Consider the following 25,166-nt stretch of genomic DNA (forward strand, 5'->3'; position numbering starts at 1 on the left):
CCCACCAGTAGGTCTTTGATAAAAGTAGATAGTTCCTAGCTTCTCCCGTCATTGTGCCTTCCTTGCTCCCAGATAGAGAAACAAGGAACGCTACTTCACGAAAAATTATGGATTTTTTTCATATGCTGTCGTTTTTTTGATTACCACTACATGCATATTTGAATGAACTGCTGACTCCACGAGCCAAGCATCAAATGATGAACATGGAATGAAATTAGGGAATGCTGTCAAGAGATGCTGTTTCTCCAGAGTTCAGTAAAACTGTCTGCCTTTTCTATAGATGAGCATACCACAAACTCTCAAACAGCCCCCGAGTCTCTGATGTTAGGTCTTATAAAATGAAAGAATAAACGCTGTGAGTAGAGAGGACCTTGGAAGTGTTCAGTGAGGCAGAATAAAAGTAAGATTTTTTTTAAACTCTTTTGTGTATTTGCAAATCAGTCATTCTCTGTCCAGTCTTGCTCTTAGATAAGCAATTTTTAGTGTAACCTTGACTTACACTCCACTCTAGACAAACCTTTCTACTCTTTGCATGCTATGCAGGTCCAGGGTGTGGGACTGGGGAAAGAGGACAGGCTGCCTTCTCCCCACAGCTCTACACCTAAACATGTTCAGCTGCTCTCGGTGAAGGAAAGTTTCCATCCTTCTCAAAGGCTACACTTAATCCACCTGGAACAACCACGAAGGCAGTAGAGACAGCCTTTTCTGTTGCCCAGCTAGGGGCCTTTCAAAGAAGGTGTAGCGTGTACAAACAAAACGGCTCATCTCTGTCACAGGTACCAAAAGGATGAAGCCTTTGGCATAACTGAACAGTGAATTTCTAAACTTGCCTTTTGAACCTCTGTAGAGGTGCAGCCGTGTTTAAAAAGATTTGTGTGCTTAATCTTAAAAGAAATATGCTTTGATAACACTAGCACCAAATAATGCTTAAAGATCAGATGCACGAAGGTGAACTTGATATTTGTAATAAAAGAAGAATGTGACCCAGATGGCCCTTGCGTTCTGCAGTGGTGCTATTCGAACACAGCGTGTAACTGCTGGATTACAAGGAGAGAACAGGAAACGCGTTGTGCCGCTACATAATTAGGTAATAATACATGTCTCTATGTTCCTTAATAAGCTTCATTATATTCTTTGAGCAAACTGGAGCTTGAGAGAAAGTCAGGTTTTCTTTGGAGACAGAATTCTGAGTTTGGGCACTAGAGAGTGCAAGGATATAATATTTCCTATACTATTTTTAGCTTGCTTTCCTTAGGAAATGTACCTTAGGAGATTGTACTGTTTGTCTGTCTCTGCCCTACCTACCTAGTAATTTTTGAATCAGATAGTTGGTGGCGGTTTTTTTTAACCAAGTTGGAAAATAAGCAGTTATTAATAGATGCTATTGCTGGACTATAAGTCATGTTTTGTAAGATAACTGGCTTGCTGGAGATGACTTTTGGAACCTGCGATATTTTACTTTGTGTAAGTTCTTATTCATGGCAACAGTGCAATGCTTCAGGAATGCTTTTCAAGTTGATCCGTGTCTGTATATTGTTCCTTGAGCAAATCGGCAAATTTCTGGGAACTAGAGGGATGGCAGTTCCAGGTATTATTTCTGTTTCAACTTCCTGAGACACTGTACACATATGCTCTGACCTTGTCTGCCCAAGCAGTGTTTTCCCCTTCTTGGGCTGGGAATGGAAGCTGTATTCACAGTTCTCACAGCTGATTCTGCGGCATGCAGAAAATGCCCGACAGCTCTCAGCCCACGCATCCGATAACAACTGGTTCCTTCCTCTTCCTGGGGAAGAGTAACATCCTCTGAGAAGAAGCGTCCCTGAGGAATGCAGGAACAGCAGCGAGCCTTTCACACAGGAAATTACTACTATAGCACTTGTAGAAAAGTGTTTCTATCACTTGGATTGTCAGTCTGTAATGAGCTTCCTGCTGTCCTAGATGATGATTTACTACTGATCTAAATGCCATTTGTGAGTCATTTAGCTTAATGGAAGTTAATGAAGTTAGCATTCAGTAGCTCTCTTACCCCATAAACACCTGTTTTAATTTTTCTCATGCAGCAGCACAAGTTAAGTTTTGAACTATTTAGTATTCACATTCACAGTATTAATAATTCTGAGATTGCATATGTGCAATTGAGGAACAAGAGAATGTTTAGATCATAGTGCATGACTTAGAGAAGGTTGCAAGACTTTATTTTTGTTTATTTTAAGCTGGATAACAAAGCTGAGCTACAGATCAAGCATGTTAGAAATCAAGATGCTAAAGCTAAAATACTGCCCTTGAATTACCCTTTATTCTTAAATACTGCTGGAGTCTAAGTTTGGCACAACCTGCTGGCAACTGTGTGGTAGAACCCTGAATATGAAATGAAATATATATGTTATTCAAAATGGTTAATGCAAGTTTGTTACAAAAGCAAATGCCTTAATGTTGTTTAAATCTTTTCTTATTTTTCCTAAATGACAGTGCTTGAACAAGTGCTAGCAAATTCTATTTATCACTTAGATTACAGTGATATCTAAACCCAGAGGGTGCTTTCTGCTTAAAAGCTTGTTTGAGCATTTTCCAAATATATTGGTTGCTCTAATACAACACATCTCTCCTTACAGACCTTTCTTCATTACTGTCTAGTTTGCTGTAAGAGATGTAGTTACTTGCTTCATGTGAGATAATGGAAACACTGAGTCAGATCCAAAAATTACATAGGCTGCTTAAAACACGACTGAGACTTTTCAAATGAAATTCAGCACCTGGGGCAAAAATGTTCCTTCATCAGGTAAATGCTTGTTATAGAAAAAATCTGAAAACATCTTTGCTTGTATCTTCCACCAAAATAGTCTTGGGGTCAGAATTTAGGTAGAACAATGCTAAAGGATGATTTCACAGTCATTTTAACTTAATGGCTGTTTTTGTTCTGGTTAATTCTATCCAAGTCACTTCACTGATCTGCTCAGCTATCCAAACACTAATACCAGCCCAAAGGAAATAATGAGAAAAAATTATTTGGAGGTTAAGTAGGAGGTTAGTGCTGGCTGTAACCTAACTGAAGTTGACCCGTTCCACACTGCACATCAGACCTGAAGCACAGGCATTGCAATGCAACTCCAAGTTGACTGCTGGAGTATTTTAATTGTAGAGGAAGACCCCATTCTTGACATAGAGATTTAAGAGAATTACTTACTTTATCCTTAACCTATTCTTAGATAAACCAGTATCAAATGTTCCTCACTGAAAAGATTAATCTTCTAAGCTGTGATTCATTCTTTTAGGTGCTCTGTCGTTTGTTACACATTTCTCAGGACAGGAATTCTGTGTCCATGCTTCCATTTTTTTACAGTGTAGCGCAAAAGTACAAATTCAGTGAATACTACCTCTCACTCAGTACTTTCAGTTACTTATAACTACATGTAAGAAGTTGCTGTCAGAAGTTACTGTAATTCTTCACTCAAGAGCCTCACCACATAGAATTTTTATTGTTTCACTCAGTTATATATTATGTTACCGTAATTCTTTTCAACACCAGCTTTCTGTGTATAACTCTGCAGTGTCTTCATCTCTGAGACTTTACATATGTACATAAGGTTGCATTTGGACAGTTGAGAGAAGTAATTGCCAGGTAACCTTGACTATTTTGTATGCATGCTATCAGTGTGCCTTTTTGTGTTGTCTCTAAACTTGATCATTCAGATCACTGATGCATTTTGCATAGGACTGAAACAAGAGTGGATTTCAGTTGAATCACTAAAACCATCACGATTCTGTAGCAGCCTTCTGATTTAACTGTCTTTTGAAGAAACACTAGCTAGATAATTGACTTCATACTGCATCACAACCTAAAATGTGTTAATTAAAACCGTAGCATGCATATTATGGATTTTTTTTTAAAGTACTTTTATCAGGAACAGTTTGACTGAATATTTCATTAGAGAGGTCTTTAGTTTGATAGACCATTTCTTTTCTTTCTCAAACCATATTGATTTGCTTGACATTATGCCTTAAATCTTTGCTATATATGTCCTAGATAAACTTTTCAGTGTTTTTCCCTGACACAGTTCTCAAGCTGACTGTGACCTGTGACCACACAGTTATCCTGTTTATCTTTTCTAACTACTAATGGAATGTCAGCTTCCCCACTCCCCTGGAATTTCTCCATTATTCCAGGATATATTCAAAATCAACATTGTTACCTTACTTGTTATTTCAAAACCAATGAGTTCAAACTTTGTAACCCAGGATTTAAAAATATTTACAGTGTAAATTGTTTAACAGTCTTTTTTGCTACAGTTGGACTTCAAAGTATTTTGCCAGAATTACAACATTTACTATCTTCTGAAATGGAAAATAAAAGTACTTCATTAACACTTAAAAGAATTTCTGCATCACTCTTTAACACCTCTAGCTAATATTTCTTTTGTTCTTGATATTTGTAAAGTACAAATAATCCTTGGCTGACAGAAATTGTGTAGCCTAGCTTCCTACAAATTGGTGTTTCGTAGCTGACTAAGGTTTTATTTGAAGCTTTTCCCTTGCTTTGAGGTCATTTTAAGTTCTGTTTCTCTCATATGCATTCTCTGGTTCGACATGTAAACTTGTGCCAAAGCCTTTCTCCCGCTGGGAGTACTTACTGATTTCTCTCCTTTAGCTGGCAATCTATTGTCAGGAAACTCATATGAAATCATCTCCCTCTAGGATATCTCTTCCTCTTCAGACCCTCTTAAATCTGCAACAAGTTGAAAACTTAAAAGTGAGATGTGGGGACAAGTGGATGGAAATTATAGTCTCAGCATTGTTTCCTTAGGAAAGTGGGCTAAAATGTCTCTTATATTGTTCCCAGTTCTAATGGCTATAGAGTTTTTGCTGAAGCCTTCAGCTACCCCAATCCAATTGTGTTTCATCACTTCTAATATATGGTCATTTATATTATTCTGCGTTTTACAGTTGTAAAAACAACAGTATATTTTATTTGCGAAGGCTCTAAATCCCCAACAGGAATTTGGCATTTAGGACTGGAATGCCAGATGTTGATCTGGGATTATAGAGCCAACTGCTTTCATTTTTACTGTAGCTTTAGCATCAAGTACGGAGCGTGGCACACAGTAAGGCATATTCCTTCTTCCCTATCCCACTGAGTGTGGCATCTCCACATCCTGACGAGACCACTACCTGTCATAACCAATACTGTACAACTGATTGCACGATTTTTTAGCTCTTCTATGCTGTTGCAAGCACAGAGTCAGCCTTAATCAAATGAAATTAATAAAGGGAACATCACAGTATGGTATTTGTTTTACATGCCTTTTAGCATAATCGTATTTATATTTCTTATCTATACCTCAGTAGATAGTATTTAATGCAGTTTTTCATTAATGCTAGTTTAGGGAAGAAATTAAATATTATTTATAACTCTCTATATATTTCTTTCAATTCAGTTATATCCCTAATCCAACTCTAACCTGTACAACCAAACTGTTTAGAGATATGTGCTTTACTTTCAACGAAAGTGCCACGTGGCTGTGAGAACAAGGGAGTGCAAACAGATTTCGGCATCCAAGCTGCTATTCTTAGCAGGAGTATCTTATGTATAAGTGTTATGTGCTTGAGAAAAGATTTGTGTAAATGTTGCCCGTTGTTATTAGAAATTATTTTCCATAAGATGCAGGGACATAGATGACAGAGAGTGCCAGCAACACTATGTTTTCATTAGTGTATGGGAAATGATACATCCTCTTGTACCTTGCATGGACACACAGCTCTATAAATTCCTTGTCACCAGGCTGCTGCTGGTGATAATAAAATATCACAGTAATCTTCATTTCAAGTTTTAAAAGATTGTAATATTACTACAAATAAAGATTTTTCTTCTAAAACGCGAGAGGTTGTGGAGAGACTGCAACTTGGTCATCATTACAAAGCAAGAGGGCTTTAATTTGAATCCACAGTGATTCTTAAAATTTCTCTTCTGTTGTTTGGTAAAACATCTGACCTCAATACCAAAGAAATGACAAACAGGAACAGAATAAAATTTTCCAGTTTCTCTTTGTCCTGGTCTATTCAGAGGACCAGATTTCCAAACCAGATGTGTGTAGTTTATTGAGATATAGTGACACAAGCAATTTCGACCCCTGTGATTCAGCTCCAAGTTGCACACACACTATGGCTTTCAGTCCTTCTCATGGAACATACTGACACTCCTGTTTTGGCTGCCAGTGTGATTAGTTATGATAAAAGGATGTTCCTTTACACCAAAAAGAAATAGTTGACTATGTAAATTCTTTTTTTGTTTTTTTTTGGGGATATGTCAGGACTTTGATACAGCGTTCCTACAACAGTATACTGAATTATGTAGACTTATATAAAGATAATTGATATTGAGTATTATTGTAGACCATGATGGTTCTGATCTGGATTTCGTTAATAGAAATACAATTCCAAGACATCTTTTCTACGTTAGAGCAATAGGAAGGTGAGCAAATTAAAAAAAAAGACTTCATGTATATATGACTCTGTTGTTGTATTTTTCCCCATTTTGAACACATAGAGAGTACTCATGTTAATCAATGTTTTAAGTTTGCTGTTCAAAACAAACAAAAAACCCCAAACACACCTCAGGTGCTAGTAATGTAGTGGCAATTAAATGTGGATCATGTACAGGAGAATTGTATGGGTGTTTAACAAATAGTTTAAACCTGGATGAATGTATGACTAAAATAATACACTGTGACTAGTGGAACTTAATATTAATCTTCAAATGATAAACCCTTTGTTTAGTGTTTTCCATTTATTTTCCTAATATATATATACACACAGTTTTAAAGCTTGCATGTTATAGGGGACAGAGCTGTCGTTTATTTCTATTCTAAGGTATTAAGAGTTTGTAAGGTGTTTTGTTTAAGTGTGTAGATGCATATGTATATACACATACACATATATATACACATATACATACATACATATATATATGCACACAAGTATAGAAAAATGTTATATATATATACTTTTATATATGTATTTTATGTGTGTATATATGTAGCCTTTTATATATATCCTTATAGTCTAAGGAGATATTTGTGTATGTATTTTTTTTAGTGCCCTATATGATGTTATGCTTTTTTTTTTTAAAATCCTATATTATGTTGTTATTTTCTACTTATATTCATGAAATGGAGAAAAGTGCCAATGCATAACAAGCCTGTTCTTCAGCACCTGTTTTGTGCAAAAGTTGCTACACCTTACTGAATGAAGGAGTAAGCCCTGATCTTGCTTTTTTTGAGTTATGCATTTACTTGTAGGACCTCAGCTCTTCAGGTCACATAAGCATCACTACAGTTAACAGAGACTGGAAGTGGAGTTTTCTCTCATACCAGGAAAGAGCAATGAGGTGTGACAGCGACTGGATCTGGAACATGAAGTTGTGAATCGTCCTGTACATTAGACCAGGTTGCTTCACTTCCACTGTGTTCACTGCCTACTACCTCTCTGCAGTTCGGTGGCATAGGAATCCTCTAAGAATCGTGAGGCAGAGCTTCCTCAAGTTATTGCCCTTGTACCATTTTGCTGCTGAGAGGCAGCCCTTTGTACTAGATCTTTTTTCCACCCACTTCCGTGTCACATTGCTAATAATATGAATTGGAGTCTTAATCCATAAGACAGTGTCACACAAAGAACTAAAGAAAAAGGAGGGGGGGGTTCTCCCAGCATCATTCGCAGAAGTGGAGAACAAACCCCTAAATTTCAGCTGACTACTTTTTTAATTTATTTCTCCATATTTATTTTAACAGAAGTCAACAGCATTGTGGATATGGCCATTCTGATATTAAGAGTATCTGTTGAGGCAGAAGTGGGAAGGTTTTATGCTTTTACTTGACTAGAACATAACCTGTAAAAGCTAAGTTTTATCCATATTTCTACTTTGTGAAATGAAAATAAATAGTCATAATAGTCAATAGTCTCACTGTGAGAGGTGGTGTCAGTTCCAAAATAAGAGATTTAGTGAGAATGGTATAGATACAAACTCCTCATACTTGAGGACCAGATTCAGTGATCAAGACTTCTTCTAGTAGCATGTCCCCGTGAAATTTAAGAATAATAAGTGTTCTTGGTATTGTAACTCACTGAGTAAGCCACCATCCCTACCCTTCCCCCTGCCCTGACCACCCAAATTCAGTCAGAGTTGTGGTGCCATTTGTCTCATGCTGATAGTTCGTCACTTCCAATGGCTTGTTAATTTTTGTCATTTTAGGTAGGAAGAAATTGGCCAAAATACAAATACCAAGTGTCGAGAAGGGAGAAGATAAGTCCTTAGAGCCTAGTAGTTAACAAATTGTTTGAGCAACAAAATCCACTCTCAGCTTATTGTAGAGAAAAGTTTTGGTTTTGTTTGGTTTTTTTTTAATTGTCTTCTGATTTTAATGCAATGGCAGAACTGCAGAACATATTCTTAAATCAGTAAGGTGTTTATTTTGGTTTCCTCAAAGTTCCAGCTGTCACAGCCCAACAGTGGGAGAAAATTATGAAGCATTTCAAAGTAAAGCTATTATTGGCAATCTTAATGCTTTAACTGTAATTTTAATCATTGTTGAATTCCTTTTTAATACAGCCAAGCAGAACCTACCTACCTACCTACTAGTCTTGTGTGCCAACACATTTTAACTGGTGCTGAACAATGTATGTATGTTGACAGAAGTTTGCAATAGAACACTAATTAAAATAAATTATTTTTCCAGAGTATAACAGGCATGTCAGACTGCTCCAAAGTTAATATTCCTTGGATATTTGTATGCAATTCTCAAATTTCTCAGTTTTTGCAATTTCCTGATTTCATTCCCATGACAGTAAAACTCAGCTGATTTAAGTATGAAGTTATGCTAGTGCTGCTAAGGCAATTTTTGAAAATTTCTCCTCTGAACTAAGCTCAGAAGAACTGAATGCTGTTTTCACGTGGACAGGTTGGACAGCTCATCCAAACCTTGAGCATATTACTAGTGCTGAACACTGAAGTAGTTCAGTGTAGACTTTTGCTTCTTTCTCTAGGTGTTAAATGAAACCTAACAGAAGCACATAAATTTGACTTTTCAAGGAAAATTTTGAAGCTTCATTTTATCCTTATGAGAGTTCTGTGTGAATGATTTTTAAAGTATTTGATATCCTGGTCAAACCTTTCTTAATCATCCATTAGAGGTGTAACATTTTATTAACAAAAGCCTTGTAAAAACAGGAACAGTGTTCCTCTGTTACATAGTAAAATATGTGCCTTCTGGCTATAGTCAGGGCATTTCAGTTTCAAGCTGTGAAATATTGGGCATGGGGTTTTTTTTTTGTTTGGTGGGGGTTTTTTTTGTTTGGTGGGGGTTTTTTGTTCCCTTAGTAGTAGCATCTGGCTCTTTGGCAAAGTTGTCAATCAGTTGTGCTGGCTCTGTTGGATCTAACTTTGAACTCTATTATACTGGATTTTTAACTTAATTTCTAATGCTTTTTTTATTCCTTGATATTTTCTTGTAAGTAACTTGAATTGGAGGAGATTGTTTGCTGCGTAGAAGTAAAAAAAACCTATGGTATTGTTAATAGCCACCTGGTCAAGTGGTATAGCCTCCTGTTACCCCTGCTCTGAAGGGAAGTCAAAGGTGACAGATCTCACAAGAGATTGCTCTATGAAAGCTTTGTGTAGACACGCTGCACCTCCTAGCCTCCCATAACAGGAGGCAAGCCAGGTTTGTCTGTGCAACAAAGTTTTGTTGACATGAGTTATGTTGGTATGAAGTACCAAAAAAACAAATTCATACCATAGCACTGACACTGGTATCCTGATAAAACCCGTTGGTACAGGTGCAGCTGAGCCAAAAGAAAGGAGCTTCTGTTGGAATTGCTTATAACTGTGAAAGAGGGTTGTCTGTAGAAGTGTGTGAGTACGTGCTTATGTATGGGCTGGCAAAAAGATTTCTTGCTCCCAGGTTGGATGAGGCCTGGAGTATCATGATCTAGTTGAGAGGCGTCCCTGCTCATGGCAGGGAGGTTGGATTAGATGATCTCTAAGGTCCCTTCCAACCTAAGCCATTCTATGATTCTACAAAAAAGGGCTCTGATAATATAGTATGTGTATGTACATGAAGGGAGGCTCTGCAATGTAGAGAGGTCTACGCTGGTTCTCCAGTGCGACAGCTTCCCACTCTTGTGAAACCCCAGACCTCAGGGCTTTGGAGACTGAAGCATAGGAACTGCAGCTTTTCTCAGCTTTCTGTAGGTTTTAAGAGGAGGTTAGACAGGTCAATCCTCCTCATTCTGGCAGAGTTTGTATTTTCAGGCTTTTTTCTTCAGTAATTTTTTTTTTCTTTTATATTGAGAGATGAGGTTTAAGACAGAAACACATTCCTTTAGCTCTTTTCACTTATGTACAGTGTAACTTGATCAAGATTAGCTTTGCCCCAACAGGTTGGGACACTTATCTGAGATAAATCAATTACATATTGTAAAAAATGTGTTTTAATTTGAAAAATTAAACTTAAGAAAAATGGCTTTGGTTTGGTTTTCCTAGAAGTAAATATACCTTCAAGAATGAGAAATTCCTTTGGGTTTGTTGAACAATCTCTTTTAATTGTAAATTCATTTTGAACAATATTGATGAATATGCTAGGTGACTTTGCCAGCCATTTGAATGAGATAGTTGAAGTGCTTGCTCTTATATATATTTTAAGACAGCACAATAAATCATGCTGTTACCAGCTATTGTTTCTGAATAAAGCGAAGACTTTTAGTCAGTGAAGGAACTGGGGTTGTTCAGCCTGAGAAAAGGAGGGTGAAGAGAGACCTTATCACTCCCTACAACTACCTGAAATGAGGTTGTTGCTAGGTAGGGATCAGTCTCTTCTCCTATGTAACATGTGTTAGGACAAGAGGAAATGGCCTCAAGTTGTAACTGAAAGCATTGGTGAGCACTGCACCAGGCTGCCCAGAGAACTGGTTGAGTCAGCGTCCCTGGAGGTATTTGAAGAACATGTAGATGAGGTGCTTAGGGACATGGTTTAGTGGTGGGCTTGGCAGTGTTGGGTTGGTTGTTGGACTTGATGATTCATAAGGTCTTTTCCAGCCAAAGCGATTCAATGATTCTGTGATTCTGTAATTCATGAGCAGGCAGTCCAGAAGAGCAGCTATCATTTCTCTGAGTAGATGCCCTGGCGAGGATAGGGTGCTCTCACTCACACGTGGAGGTAACCCTGCCTCCCTCCCTCCATGTATTTATTTGTGTCCTCTGTGAACCTCCACAATCTGCTACTTGGAGTATAAGGAATTTGCACACATGCTAAGAAAGTCCTATTTTTTTTTAAACTTGTTTTTATGAGTTAGCATTTAGAGTGTCAAGTATAGCAAAATATTCTATTTATAGTAGTGGAAAGGAGGCCTTGTCCGTATAGGTTTATTCATTTGCTGTCGTTATTTTGTTTCTAATATGAATTTCATTATGTTTTCAGTTTCTGTTAAAAGTGTTCTTCCTGCCCCCTTTCAGCTTTTTGCTGCCCTAGAATGGATAAGAAGTTCAAGCAAAGTATGTAATATGTTTTTTATTAGGATTCTCTATAGGTAAAAAGAAGTCGTCACTTGAAACTTTAGCATTGATTTTAGCTATAACGTGTTCCCTTGGGTGTGCATACACGTGGTCCGAACTAATTTGCCTAAAATAAAATTGGCTACTTTATTTAGTAATTGTGAATAGTGGGAATGTTTCTGTGGTTTCATATTATCTGTCCTCAGCTCTACAAAGCTTCTTGCTGAAAATAGATATATTAAAGATTAGTTATTATCTTCCTTTACCTTTATTGCATAGGTTACATATTGTTACTTTTATTGCCTGTGGTCAACTATTTTCTATAATTTATGAAAGTGTTTGAATATGGTCCTCCTGAATGGTTATATTTAGAAGTGACTTCCTGGCAGGGAAATTCTCACCTTTGGAAATGGAACCTCTAGTGATTTCTGCCTAGTTTGTGTGGGATGTTTATGACATTTTTTTTATTCATTAGCTTTTCATCAGTATTGCTGTTTTTGTGAGGGGAAATCTCAGTTTTCTCTGAATGCTTAAAATGTAGTGGTTAGATAAGAGCATGTTTGAGGGGGCTGTGTTTTTTTCTTCCCTTACAGGCTGTGTAGCTACTGTATTTAGGTACTGTATTTCATTTAATTTAATGGTTAGGTTTATCTAAATCCAGTTGAAACAGAGCATAGTTATTCAGTTTTTGTGGAGCCCTTTACTGAATCAGACTCTGACTCTGCATGGAACTATTGATTTAACATCAATTAACATCAATGAGCAAACTAAAAAAAAATGCTTTCACAATCTCTTTTTAAGTAAAGCTGAGGTATTACTGATGCTCTAAGAGTTCAGAAAAATATTTCAGAAATGTTTGTTTCTAAGTGGATGCACGCAACCTCTATACGGTTTTTATTGGAGAAATACTAATTTTTATGTTTCTTTATGAAAACAAGGCTTATTTTTGGTTCTTTTTCTGTGTTCTCTTGACATGAACAGAACATGGAGGTTTTTTTGTTTGTTGTACGTGGGGTGTTGGAAAATACTCAGTGCATTGAATGTGCAGTTCTCTGATGTTTTCTCTGACCACCAGCAGCAATCTGGGGAAAAAGTTTACATAACAAAACCATGTAGCCTGTTTCTCATTGAGTGCATAAAAGAATACATCTAAAGTGTGATATAATTTATTTACATATAACTATCGATTCAAGATATCTTGAGATGTGCTTCTGAACATAGGAGTTTATTATTTCATGTCATCACAGCAATGCTAAGTTTAACATAGCTGTAATCCTGATAGAAATGAATACATCTGATTAATGAGTCCATAGCTGTAAGTGCATCAGGATTTCAGTTTTGTACTGACATTTTAAAAAAAATAAAAATCCAAAAACCAAGTTAGCAACTAGTTTTCATAGTACTGGCCTTGTGACCTCTGTAAACACAGTTAGCTTCAGGCTGCATTTGTTGTTTTCTAGGCTCAAGACAGTACTATTCCACTTTAGGTGACAGTGCCTGTTTTGCTAAGGAATACAGTCTGAGAGTCTGGCTTGGTTTGTCAGCTGTGAGTTTGTGTCCTGATACCACTGCTCATGGTCAAGTTCTGAACTGAAGGATGTGCTGCCTTCAGTGATGATACCTGTGCCAGAGAGGAGGAGACCAAATATTCCCATGGCAGATTGGATAAGATGCACTTAATGTAAGTGCTTTCAGTTTTTGGTTTTAGCTTGGGCTGTCTCTTAAGAGCTTAAGAAGACATCAAGAGATACGTAACAAGGCATGAAAGACTTTGAATGAAGTGTGGAGTTCAATGTTGTGGGTTGTTCTGAAAGAGGTCTGCTTAAGCTAGAAATGCATGGTAGAACTTTGTTTTAGATGTGCTACATAGTTTATGTGTATTTTGCTGCTTGAATGCAAAACTTCAGTTAAAGTTTGCAAATAATTTCTACCAAACTGCCTCATCAGGTAGCAAGGGGGCACAGAGCTGCAGTTTGGCACATGGCAGGTTTTTGCTGTGCTGATTCACACACGTGCAAGCAGAGAGGAGCTGAAGAGTGCCATCATCAGCTGAAACTACAGGGAAGTTTTCAGTAGTAGAAACTCGTAAAAAAGATTGTGATTTAACATACTCAGCATTAGCCTAATACATCAGAGAGCTGCATTTTACGTGGATCACTTATTGACTGAAGAAGACATTTCAAAGCAGTAGAAGCTATCTGTGAATAATCACAGCATATATATATATATAAAAAAAAGGGAGAAAAAACTGTCCTGAAGGGTTCAATTTAGCATGTCTACAATGAACCATTTTTGTTAGAGGGTAGGTCTGCAAGATGGAGGAAAAAGCAGTGATAATGATAGTACTGTTGCTTCTCCTGATTTCACATAACCAAAACCCACAGGAAATCAAAACCTAGTAAGGTGGGAGACTACTCTGCTATGCCTTTGCTCTTTGGTCTGTTTGAGCTTAATGCCCTACTTATGACTAATTGTTTGTAGTTGTTTTAATCACAGTATCAAAAATGTTTTAGTATTAGTAGGAAAATGTACCATGTGTTCGAAATTTAAAGGATTATTTTGAAAAAGCAGGCCATGCCAAGTTATGTGATTCATTAGGATCCTTACCAATATCACTTTTTCATATAAGCCCTTCTTAATTGTAACATCATTAAGAAACTCATTTGGAAGCTGTTGTCTATGTTTTCTGAATTTGAAGCTCTTAGAAGATTTAAGACTAATGATTTACAAATGAATGACAGAGACTTGTATTTTTTCATATTTTTTTCCTTGAGGGAATATTTTTCTGCTATAAATAAAACTGCTCAGGCATCTTTATATATGGACGCATTTTACTCAGATTCTATTCTTATCCATCATGAAGCAAAAAGAGACTGCAATGCAGTGTTTGTTTCTGTCTCATCTGAGAATGTTTCCTGGGAAAACATTTGGGAACAGGCAGAGGTGATAAGGTTATGTGTAAGGATTTTTCTCAGATTGATTAAGCACCACCCACAGAGCTTTGGCTATTTCACTTGACAGAATACAAAGATGAGCAATTATGGTTTGCTGTTTGTGACATCAGTTATAAGCTAAATTAAATTTTCTACTGAACATCCGCTTGGTAATGTCATAGTAATAACTTCCTATTGATTAATTAAATCTGTTCCTTCTCCTCCTTATGTGTAACTCACATGAAGTTGCCCAAATGTACATCCATTTTATTACTAACTGTGAATGGAAACACTGTACACATTTTAAGTTTCTTTTTAGCTTTGCTCAGAAGTAACAATTTAAAATTGATTGCCATATTCAAATTTATTCTCTCAGAATAAGCTATAGCTCTGAAGACTTTCAGAGTAGTTTGGGGTTTTGAATTATGAGGCATTTTTACTACATTGCTGGCAACATATAGAAATGTTGTTTATGAATTGATAGTATTTAAAGTACTTTAAAAAGGGGCTAATTTGAAGGAAAGAGAACATCTAGTTCTTGAGACACTTTATGAAAATAGGCTGTTGGGTGAAAAGAATGTCTTTAAAAATAAATTTTTTTAATAAAATTTATGCTGAAAGTGGTGGACATGAACAGATCAGTATCCAAAAGTAAAGAAGATCTACTGAGACTAGTGTCACTCCTTTATAACAAAGTTTTGGCATTTGAGAGTTGCATTAGATTTCAGCAGTTTTGGCCCCTTCACTGAGCTAGAGGAGATTATAAATTTACATGCTACGAAAGGTTAAAATAGAAAGCAGGCACCTCAAGGATATAGCAGCGTACATGATGTCTGACAACATTTAAAAATCTCTAAAAATTTCTGGAATATGATAAAAATAACAACCTTTTTGGCACAATTCAGATAAATTAAAAATCTGAAACTGTCTTGTTTCATTTCTGTCTTACTAATTTTGAAAGTTAAATTATTTGTATTTGATCCTTTCGGATTTGGCAAGCATCAATGCCTTTGCGTTATTTATATAAGCATTTTCATGTCATGGTGTCCTTTATATCTTTAAGTATATAACAGAAGAATCTCAATTTGCTGTTTAACCCACTAAATTACAAGAGGAATTTTCCAGTTTGCAATGTCTGTGGCAATTTACTGAGCAATGAAGCATTTTTTCACAGCCTATTTGTCTGATACATTGAATTTTGGATCAATTTTGCTGTAAGAAAAAAATGTTTAGTGAGTTTTTTTAGTAGCTTAGGATTTGCTCTGTTGGCTGGATTGACAGCTTTCGTCCTTGAGTTGGAAGTCTCTATTTAGGTTGGCTTTAATAGTAAAATTTGTAATCAGTTTCTGGAACCTTAAACTTAAATCTCTACTTTATTTTCAGTCTGGAGTACAGCAGGTTTGTTTGAAAGGAAACTGAGAAATACCAATGTCAGAGTAGATCTATTTTTAGAAGAATGTGCCAATGTCTAATAACCTCAGATTGTTTTCCTGTCCCACTCCACATTAATTTAAATTAATTTTAAATCCTAACATTTCAAATATCAGATAGTAAATTTTTTATTGTTGTTGAATGTTCAATCTATTTTTTATTATTTTTAGGTACTTGAGAATTAACAAATTATCTGTAGGACACTGAACTTGCAAAGCAGTATGCCTTTAGTTAGAATCATAGAATATCAGTCAAAGTTTAGAGTTGCCTTTGTTTTGTCTGTGTTATTTAATTACCTGTATCATTCACACAGCAAGAAAATGAATGTACTTCTCAAAACATTAATACAAGTAGTTTCGTTAACAGTAGATGGACAGGTTTATTTCCAATGAGCTTGTTGATACTGGTGTCTGGAAAGACACAAGTTCCAGCCTGGGTCTTTCTTGCACTTCTGGGACTTACATCCTTATTCCCTTCCAGAGCTAAGGAGCTTGAACTTGTAGAGCTGCCTTAATCTCAGGTGAGAAACTCAGCAGATTGTTTCCTGAAGCTTTCAGGAACTTAATTACTTCTGAGACCCCTACCTCTTCATTAGGTTTGATTAAAATCAGCAAAAAGTGCTAAAATTTTCAGAGGACACATAGAGGTGTCTATGAAGAATAATTGCATAAGCTTTACAAATTGTTCCTGCACCAACGGGCTGTTTTTCACGGACGCTTTTAAATTCCCTCATCATGAGGTGCCTGATAACTGGGCAGGTTTACTGCTGCCCTGCAGAAAATATAGTGCTTGAGTTTTTTCCTGCAATGTGTCCCATCTACCCTGCCTCCAATCTTCCTGAATTTTTTGCAGCTTAATCAGTGAGCCCACTACCTCTCCGTCAAATTTAGCTAATCTTGGTTGAGGTTTGGAACCTTTTGGGCAAGCAGTCAAGACTTAGAGACAGAAGCAAGGTTTCTGTAATCTTACTGTCCTGTAGAAATCTCACTAAGAAGTCTGTTCTAACAGACTCTCCTGTTAAATATAAGGCTGGACTTCATAGAATCATAGACTGACCTAGGCTGGAAGGGACCTTAGAGATCATCAAGTCCAACCTCCCTGTCATGGGCAGGGACGCCACCTCTCGACTAGACCAGGCAACACATGGGGACCGAGTGGGAATCGAACCCGCAACCTCGGTGTTAGTCCTTGTTGCCAGCACCGCGCTCAAACCACTGAGCTAATAGTATGATTGGCTGTAAGGCAGGAATTTGTTAATGTATGGCAATATTTTTTCTTTAGTATTTGAATGCCAAATTGAGCTTAATCTTTTCCATGTTAATAGCATTTGAGACTATCTTCATCTTGTGATTTAGCAAGCGTGCCAAAAAGCTTCCATTAATCCTGTTTCCCAAGGACCTCAGATAAAACTTGGTAAGTCAGAAATAAGACAGTGAATCTGAGCTCTTCTAGAATTGAATTAATGGTTTCTCGTGTAACAAAATCATAGAATCATAGAATGGCCTAGACTGGAAGGGACCTTAGAGATCATCTAGTCCAACCTCCCTGTCGTGGGCGGGGACGCCTCTCAACTAGATCAGGCAACACATCTGCAAAGGGAGGATATGGACAGTCTTAAGATGCAATAATCCTATAGACTTCATACTCATCTAAACATGCATGGAATAGTGTGTGAGCCAGAACATTCTGAAATACTCAAAACACTTTCTTTTGAGGACTTCTGACACTTTAAAGCAAGGAGCTAAAGCAAAGTAATATTAAGTGGAAAATACACTTTCTGCCTATCTTGTCAAAAAATCAAACTATTTGTTTTCTATTTCATTTTATGCTAACAAGTGACTTCTTCAGAATGTACAATTCTTTGGAATAATTTGAAGTTGACATCACAAGTTTTTTCATACTGAGAAGAAATTGAAATTCATGGTACTGGAGAGTAAGTTGTAACTAAACCATCTAGTTAGTGGAGAAGTTCTGGGTTCAAGTCCTTTTTTCTATAGAATTTTTATTCATTTTATCTCCTTATATGTAAAATACAAAGACTCTCATGGGAGCAGGACTTACCTGCTCTTGACTGAGCATCCTAATCACTGAACTAAAGCTGCTTGCTGTTGATGAGTGGCAAAACTCAAACAGCAGGGTTGGAGAGAATACCCTTCCTTCCACAGTTTCATGGGTTTTTTATGCCAGGCAATAGCCTGGCTGACAAAGCACTGCACTATGAGCTGTGAGTTTAAATAGCTGTAGACTGAGAAGGCCAGTTCTCTGTAGACCAATGCAAATGTTGTAACCATTAAGACATTCTGTAGAACAGCCTTGGACATTTAATGTTTGAAATCTGTAGTCTGATGCCTAGCACACTTTTATTTTTTGACACAACTGAGTATCGATACCAATCACTGATGGCTTTCAGTATTAGTTGCATCAGACCTCTGTTACTTGACGTGCTTAGTTGATTTGCATAAGTCAGTCACCAAGCACAGAACAGAGGCCTGAAAGGGAACTGGAGGTATGTTGTAGTTTATCTACCTGTTTCTTTCATCATAATGAAATTAATGAAAGTGACGTATTACCAAATACCATGGTACCTTGAGAAGGGTTGCATGTGGTTTTGTAGCATTGTAAGTTAAGGTCTGAAGTGTATGCATGGGTGTCTCCCCCTATCCCTATCAGCCCTGTGCGCTGCATTTCATGGGTTCTTGCTTGGGGGCTGAACCGATAACTGCACAATGGAGCTCTTAATCCACAGAAGGCGGTGAAACTTTCTTCTTTAAAATTCTCTTCCTAAGATACAAACCCCCCCTTACCCCACCACAGTCTCTGCTTTCAGCCATTCCCCTCCCCAGACCCACAGGCTGCTACTGACTGTATGTGTGGCATTTTTGGTTCTCTCTTGTGCTTTGCAAATGAAAAGAATGGATAGATGGTGGACAAAACTTGTTTCTTGCTCAGGTCTCTCTCACTGAGGTAGCTAGCACAACCCCAGCACTTAGGGAAGAAAAGATTTTGGAGAATCAGCAACAGTGAGTCTAGAGAACAGAGCAGGTCAGTTGGTCAGGACTGTGCACAATGGCACTGAAGACACAGGAGCAGTATTGTGGGAAATGCAGCAGTGTAAGTTCCTGATAACAATGATATGATTTAGTATTAATTATACTTAAAATCATGACATTTTTGTAGCCGTAGTATTTTATTCATCACTCTCTGATTCTACTTGATTCAAAGGCTGGGTCAACTACACATAGATCATTCTTGACAGAAACTCATCAACATGTCTAGGTAATCTTGTAGAGGTTTGCCACTAATTCTGCCTGGCAATTTATAGTCTACAAGATTATTTTATAGATTTAGGAGATTGTTTTTTTTGTAATGTCTGACAATGATTACAAGACTCTTTTGTCAATCAGTTCAGCTTTACAACATAAATATATCTTGGGCACATTGTAAATACTGTGTATTAAATAGAATCATAGAATCATAGAATGGCCTAGGCTGGAAGGGACCTTTGAGATCTATACATCAAGTAAGACTAAAATTTCCCCTTTGCATAGCTAGTGGATAGTTTCATCAGCTGACAATAAGTTTAAAAGAAACAGTGAAATTACAGTCATTTAAAAGTTTTGGTTTTTAAATGTTGTGGAAGTTGGAAATATAATTAAAGATAATAAAACTTGACTACTTCAGCTCATTTCAGCATTAAACTGAAATTATCTGAAAATACAAGAAGTTTTCAAAGAAATCTCAAAAAGTCACTAATACAGGTAAAGTTGTTATGAAAGACTTTCTAATAAGTAAGTTGATGATTTAACCTTTCGTGACTCAAAAGTGCCATTAAGAACTTCAAGGCACAAACAAAACCAGAAGTGATTGAGAAGATCATGCTCTCTCACTTAGCCTGGAGCAGTTTTTATACATCAAAGTTATTTCTCTCTTAACTTTGCATCGTGTGAGTCTTTTCTGTTGTTTCCTCCTCCCATTTTCTGAAGGAATCAGTTCCTTACAAAGTAATGCCACTGAATAAACAACTAAAAACTACTTCATTTTATCTTTTTTACTCTGAAAGAAGAGGTTAATTTATACTAAACAAAGGTTTCATACTATGAAGCTAGAAGGAACCCTTGTGATCATCTAGTCACATATGGATTTTTCATCCATATGACTACTGTGAATGAATTCCTTTGTGAACTAGAACTATCTTTTTGAAGAAAACTCCAGTCAGCAATAGTATTTATTCGAGCTTTAATTCAAGCTCTAGTAGTACAGCATGTAGCTTCTCACTCATATGTACCCTGAAACACTTACCTAAAAGACTGATGAGATTTCTCTTATTGCCACCTCCATCACAGCTGAAATTCTCTCAGAGGTCAGAATGAATTGAAAATTTTATGAATTGGACCTGGTACAAGAAGCAAATCTGGCGGCCCTTGTGTGTGTGCATATATGTGTAAATAGATTTAAAAAAAAAATAATAAAAGCCAGGCTTTTCTGCCAGTCTTCTCATATGGTTCCAATTACATGAAGACAAAGGCAACTGAATCTTCAAATGGTGTCTCTGTATTCAAGGATGATGTCAGCAGTGAAGATCTGCAGTGCCCCCCTGCTTCAGTCTTGGCAACAAGTTCAAAAAAGAATTCAGAGCATGAGAGTGAATCAGCTGTGCATAATGTGGACAAGCAAAGGTGCATCTCCCCCACCCTGGGTAATGCTTTGGAGCACATTGTGGAACAACTGGATGTTTTAACTCTAGTAAGTATGCGATAACAGGTAACACTTGCAGTGGAAAATGATAATGTGTCAATGGGAAAAAAAACCCAAGAACCGTGTTCATAAACCAGAATGTTCAAGTCTATGAGGTTATTTTGAGTGGTTGTACAGTCAAGAGACTGGTTCTTTTTTTCTTTTCCTTTCAGCAAATATTGATTTCATGTATTGTGTTTGCTAAAGTGAAAGCTTCCTGCTTCATAATCATAAAAGTTACTGTTGTATTTTTAACTTGGGAGGAAAGGAGTCACTATTTTTCAGTAGATTTGCCAGAAGCCCGTTGTTTAGCAGACATTGCCAGATTCCAGCCTGAACAGTTATGTATTAGCAGGGGGTGAATGGCATAAATTGGTTTTCAAACTTAGTGTTCAAGGTTTTTGCTTAGGTAGGAATCTAAGCAGTGGAATAATTCCTGGTGTCAGTGAAGCTGCCACAAATACTAGTCCTGATCAGTGACTCTAAGTCACTTGTTTGCAAACGCTTAATACTTCTTTTTAGTAATCTGGATTTACTAATCTGTGTTTTAAGATACTACTCTGAAGTCTGTAATATTAACATTAAATCAAACCAAAAAGGAGTGGCTAAGGTTTGGTTTTTGGTTTGGTTTTTCTTCTGTGTGCAAAAGCAATAGATATGTTAACTCAAGAAATAAATTTGGGAAAGTATGGAGTCAAGTATCAGTCGAAAATTATTTGTGTAGTAAGTTGGACTGAAAAAAGCACCTGTCAGCCTGTGTCCAGAAACCTACTTTTTCTGATGAAGGTAATCTCTTGGAGAATGCCTTCTAATAGTATATTTTTTCTCACTTCTTCTGAGAGTTGCTGTAGGAGTTTCTTTTAGGTTTTGGAAGACATAATTTGGGATGACCAGTACTGGCTGTTTTCCTACTGAAATACTCTGCAAAAAGAGTATTTCAGAGTAATTTGTATATGCACGTATGTATTTCTCCCACAGAAAATATTTTATGAAAACAATTTTAAACCTTTAGACAATCTCCATAAACACAAAGCCATCATTTTTAAATAGAGTTGTAAACAGTGGCATAGCTAAGGAAAAGCCGTCTTCAAGTATTTTTTCCTGTTGAATTAGAATTATTTTCCTTATTTTATTTTGTTGCACACTTTTATAATTCTGTGTGAGTAATATAAAACCAAATTAAAATTACTGTCCTCTTCATGCAGACTATTTCAATCCTGGAACAACGTCTGACTTTGACTGAAGATAAATTGAAAGATTGCTTAGAAAATCAGCAAAAAATATTACTTCAGGGAAAATAGGAAGAATGAAAGTTGAAAACTAACTGTATTGATGAGTATGTTTCATATATTCACAAGGAAATAATAAATGTTACTTCACTAGATTTTGCTGTAAGCAAAAAAAAATTCATCCTATTGTAACAAGTCAAACTAATAAAAACTGAAGAAAAAAAAAAAAGCACATTTTGAACATTGGTAGCAAGCAGATATTCTGGTTATATATTTAATAAAGCGTAGCACAGCCCAAACTAATGTTTTCTAAAATCATTCCCATTCAACATTACAAGACTCTTATTTCAACCTAATAAGATCTTTGTATACAACTAAGCAACAAACTACATATGTTTAGATGATTTCCAGTTGCTGTTCATGGAAGTGCACTGTACAGGTTTTTTTACTCAGGTAAGGGCTGTTAAAATAATGCTCTTTGTGCTAAGGTGACATTACTCAAGCACGTAAATGAAATAAGACCTAATTAGCACTAACTCAAAAAATGCCAGTCTTTTTCTTTGTCCCTTACATACTCTGAAAGTAGCGACAGTTTCTCTGCATCTTCTAAACATTTCAGTGATGACTGCAAGATGTAGTCTAAAACCTTTTAGTCACAAATATGAAAATGAAGTCACTTAAACTTCGAAACTATAATTGTATCTGTGTGAATTCAGCTGCAAGACTGATGCAGCCAAGCACTTCTGTTTATTTTATTTCCATCAAAATTCATTTTTCCTATTTGGAAAAATAAAAATCAGCTTCGTACTTCTGAAGAATAAATCTGAACCAAACACAAAATTATGCAAAATCTATATCGTAAAGGAAAAAGATTCTCATCTTCCAAGGACTTCCACAGGTGCTCAAGCTGTGCATGCTGTGAAAGTCCCCCATCAGTTAATGCATTATGAATGAAGCCATAATTCAGGAGAGTCTTTGCAATGTATGATGCTTTTGGTTTTTAATAAAAAATCAATTTTTAGAAAGATGACTGTAAATCTTGTTTATTAACAGAAAACATTTATGGTCCTTTATGTCTACCTATTTTTTTTTAAATGGCAGCTGCAGAACACCTGTTGTAAATCCACAATTAAAACTAGGTAATCATCTATTTCTGCAACTTCACATTTTGTATGTTGAAAAATAGGACGCTTGAAATGGGGAGAGCATTTTAATCCAATTCTGCAACTGACTCTATATAGCTAAAGCCCATTTCCCAGGCTCAACCTCATTAACATCAGTAGAGTTCAGCTTAAGTACAGAAGCTCACTGTGCAAATACTATTGCAGTTCAAGCCAAAGTAATCAGTAGTCGATTTTTCTTTTATAACTTTTCATTTTTTCTCATAGTAATCACCTTCAGATAGCCAGACGTCATCTCACTTGCATGGTACACTCTGAATTTTAGCAACAAGGGCTACACATTTTCAGCTCAGTCTCAAGTAGTGCTGTTTATCACGAAGAAGCTGTATCCTTTTACAAAAATTTTTGATGCAACTATTTTTATGCAACATTCTAGCCACAGATTTTTTGTAAAAGGGTGGTCTTATATATTCCTATGGAAACAGCCTGACCTTTGATTATTCAATTGTTTATAATGCTATATAACACATAGTTATGTAAATACTGTCTTTTAGGTCAGATGTGCTTTGCTTTATGCATTTGCAAATACTCTTGTGTTCTTCGCCTTTTCTTGGCTCCATTAGAAGACACAAAACCATGTAGCTATTGAAATCCTTTCCTTATTTCTTGTTTTCTCTGAGTGGACTATATATATGTTTTAAATCTGTAGATTTTTTGTTGTTATTAAGCTTTTTCAGGATTGTTTATCAACAAGATTTGGAAATTTCTTTTACTTTTGTATTTTTTAATAAAAACTCTGCTGAAATTTTCCTTTCTGCCTTAGCTCCTGTCACTAACCCTTCTTTCTTTTCAGTACCTATTATCCAGAGCATGTACTACTTAATCCAGTTTATTCCTCTGCTGTTTGTGAATCTGGTGAACTAACATAATATTTCCAAATTAAGATATGTTCTTGTCATTCTATTGGATGGTCTGTTGATACTGAAGCTCAACATGCATGGCACTTGGGATGTCTGTGTAACTAGAGATGGGTGGCTGAGAACAGGGTGGAGGTATTTTCCTCAAGCTGTGATGGCTTTCCCTAAAACACAACCACAACCAGCTAACATGATGTTTCTTTTATAGGAATATTGATGTGGGCTAGTTATCTTATTCTCCTGATGCATATAATTTCAAATATAGCTATGGAATAGAAAAACTTACTATAAAAGCACCTGGAGAGGCTGGTTAAACTCTCAGAAGCATTTACTCTAGGGTTTGTGCTCTGGAAAATAACTGATGACTTGTCGAATTTGAATTATCTTACAGAGCTAGAGGAAAATGATTGCTGTTTAGCCTTAGCTGAGCTTCTGCACTGTGTGAAAAAATAATTGCACAGGTCTTTAAGTGATTATGAAAAGTATATCTGTATTGCAGACTGCAGTGAAATACTGAAAATCCATATTTGGTCTAATGAGCTGAATCACATACCTGATGCAGTCCAGCTTTCCTCAAGCTAAGTTATCCCCCTGATAGTGAATATAAATAGTCCACCTGCTGGAGAAAGACTGCTGTCGTCATCCAGGCCAGCTACTGCAGAAATGGCTCAATTACCTACACAAAAAAAATTTAAAAAGAATCTCGAAACCCAGTATCTGGACGACATGCAGTAGTAGATCCCCAAGGTTTGTCGGGGAGAGAAAAAAAAATAACCTCGGCTGCTGGTATTGCTGGGAAACTGCCTCTGGAGGAACCCAACTTCAAATTCCTGAAATGTCAGAGCATTATGCAGTAGCTCAGCAACTCACCATACGTGCTTCTGCAGACATTTTGAAATGAAAACACTCTTCCAAATTGAAGGAAATGCTGTCAGTTACTAGTGTCTTAAATTTTCTTTGTAATTCCAGTCAAAGATTAGTGGGGTTTTAATGGATTTATTTTTCTTGGGCATTACATAAAGCATGATACTGAGGCAATAAAGGTATTTTTCTCAGTTTTTCATTTTAGATGGCAACATTAGAGGTTCCTGATTATCACCATTGGGACAGACACTGAAAGGCTAAATCTTGCAACACTGCACTTTAAGGCACTTTTTCTTTTGATCTGAACGTGGAGGTTTTTGAATACCAGGGCAAAATTTGACTGAAACATCTGTTTATGCCAATAATCCGTTGTGCTTTATGGACCAACCTGACAACTC

The 25,166-nt window shown here is 36.6% G+C and overlaps 1 protein-coding gene across 1 annotated transcript in view; it reads left to right on the top strand.

The window, feature by feature from the left end:
• The window catches only part of POC1B (POC1 centriolar protein B), a 47,135-nt gene extending 25,197 nt beyond the window's left edge, over positions 1–21,938 (top strand). The window contains exons 11-12 of the mRNA XM_009877129.1: positions 20,464–20,646; positions 21,843–21,938. Coding sequence (XP_009875431.1) covers positions 20,464–20,646; positions 21,843–21,938 — 279 coding nt within the window. The remainder of the gene's footprint in view (positions 1–20,463; positions 20,647–21,842) is intronic.
• The last annotated feature ends 3,228 nt before the right edge of the window (positions 21,939–25,166 follow it).

Source organism: Apaloderma vittatum, unplaced genomic scaffold (assembly GCF_000703405.1).
Source record: "Apaloderma vittatum isolate BGI_N311 unplaced genomic scaffold, ASM70340v1 scaffold7999, whole genome shotgun sequence".
NCBI classification, from domain to species: Eukaryota; Metazoa; Chordata; class Aves; order Trogoniformes; family Trogonidae; genus Apaloderma; species Apaloderma vittatum.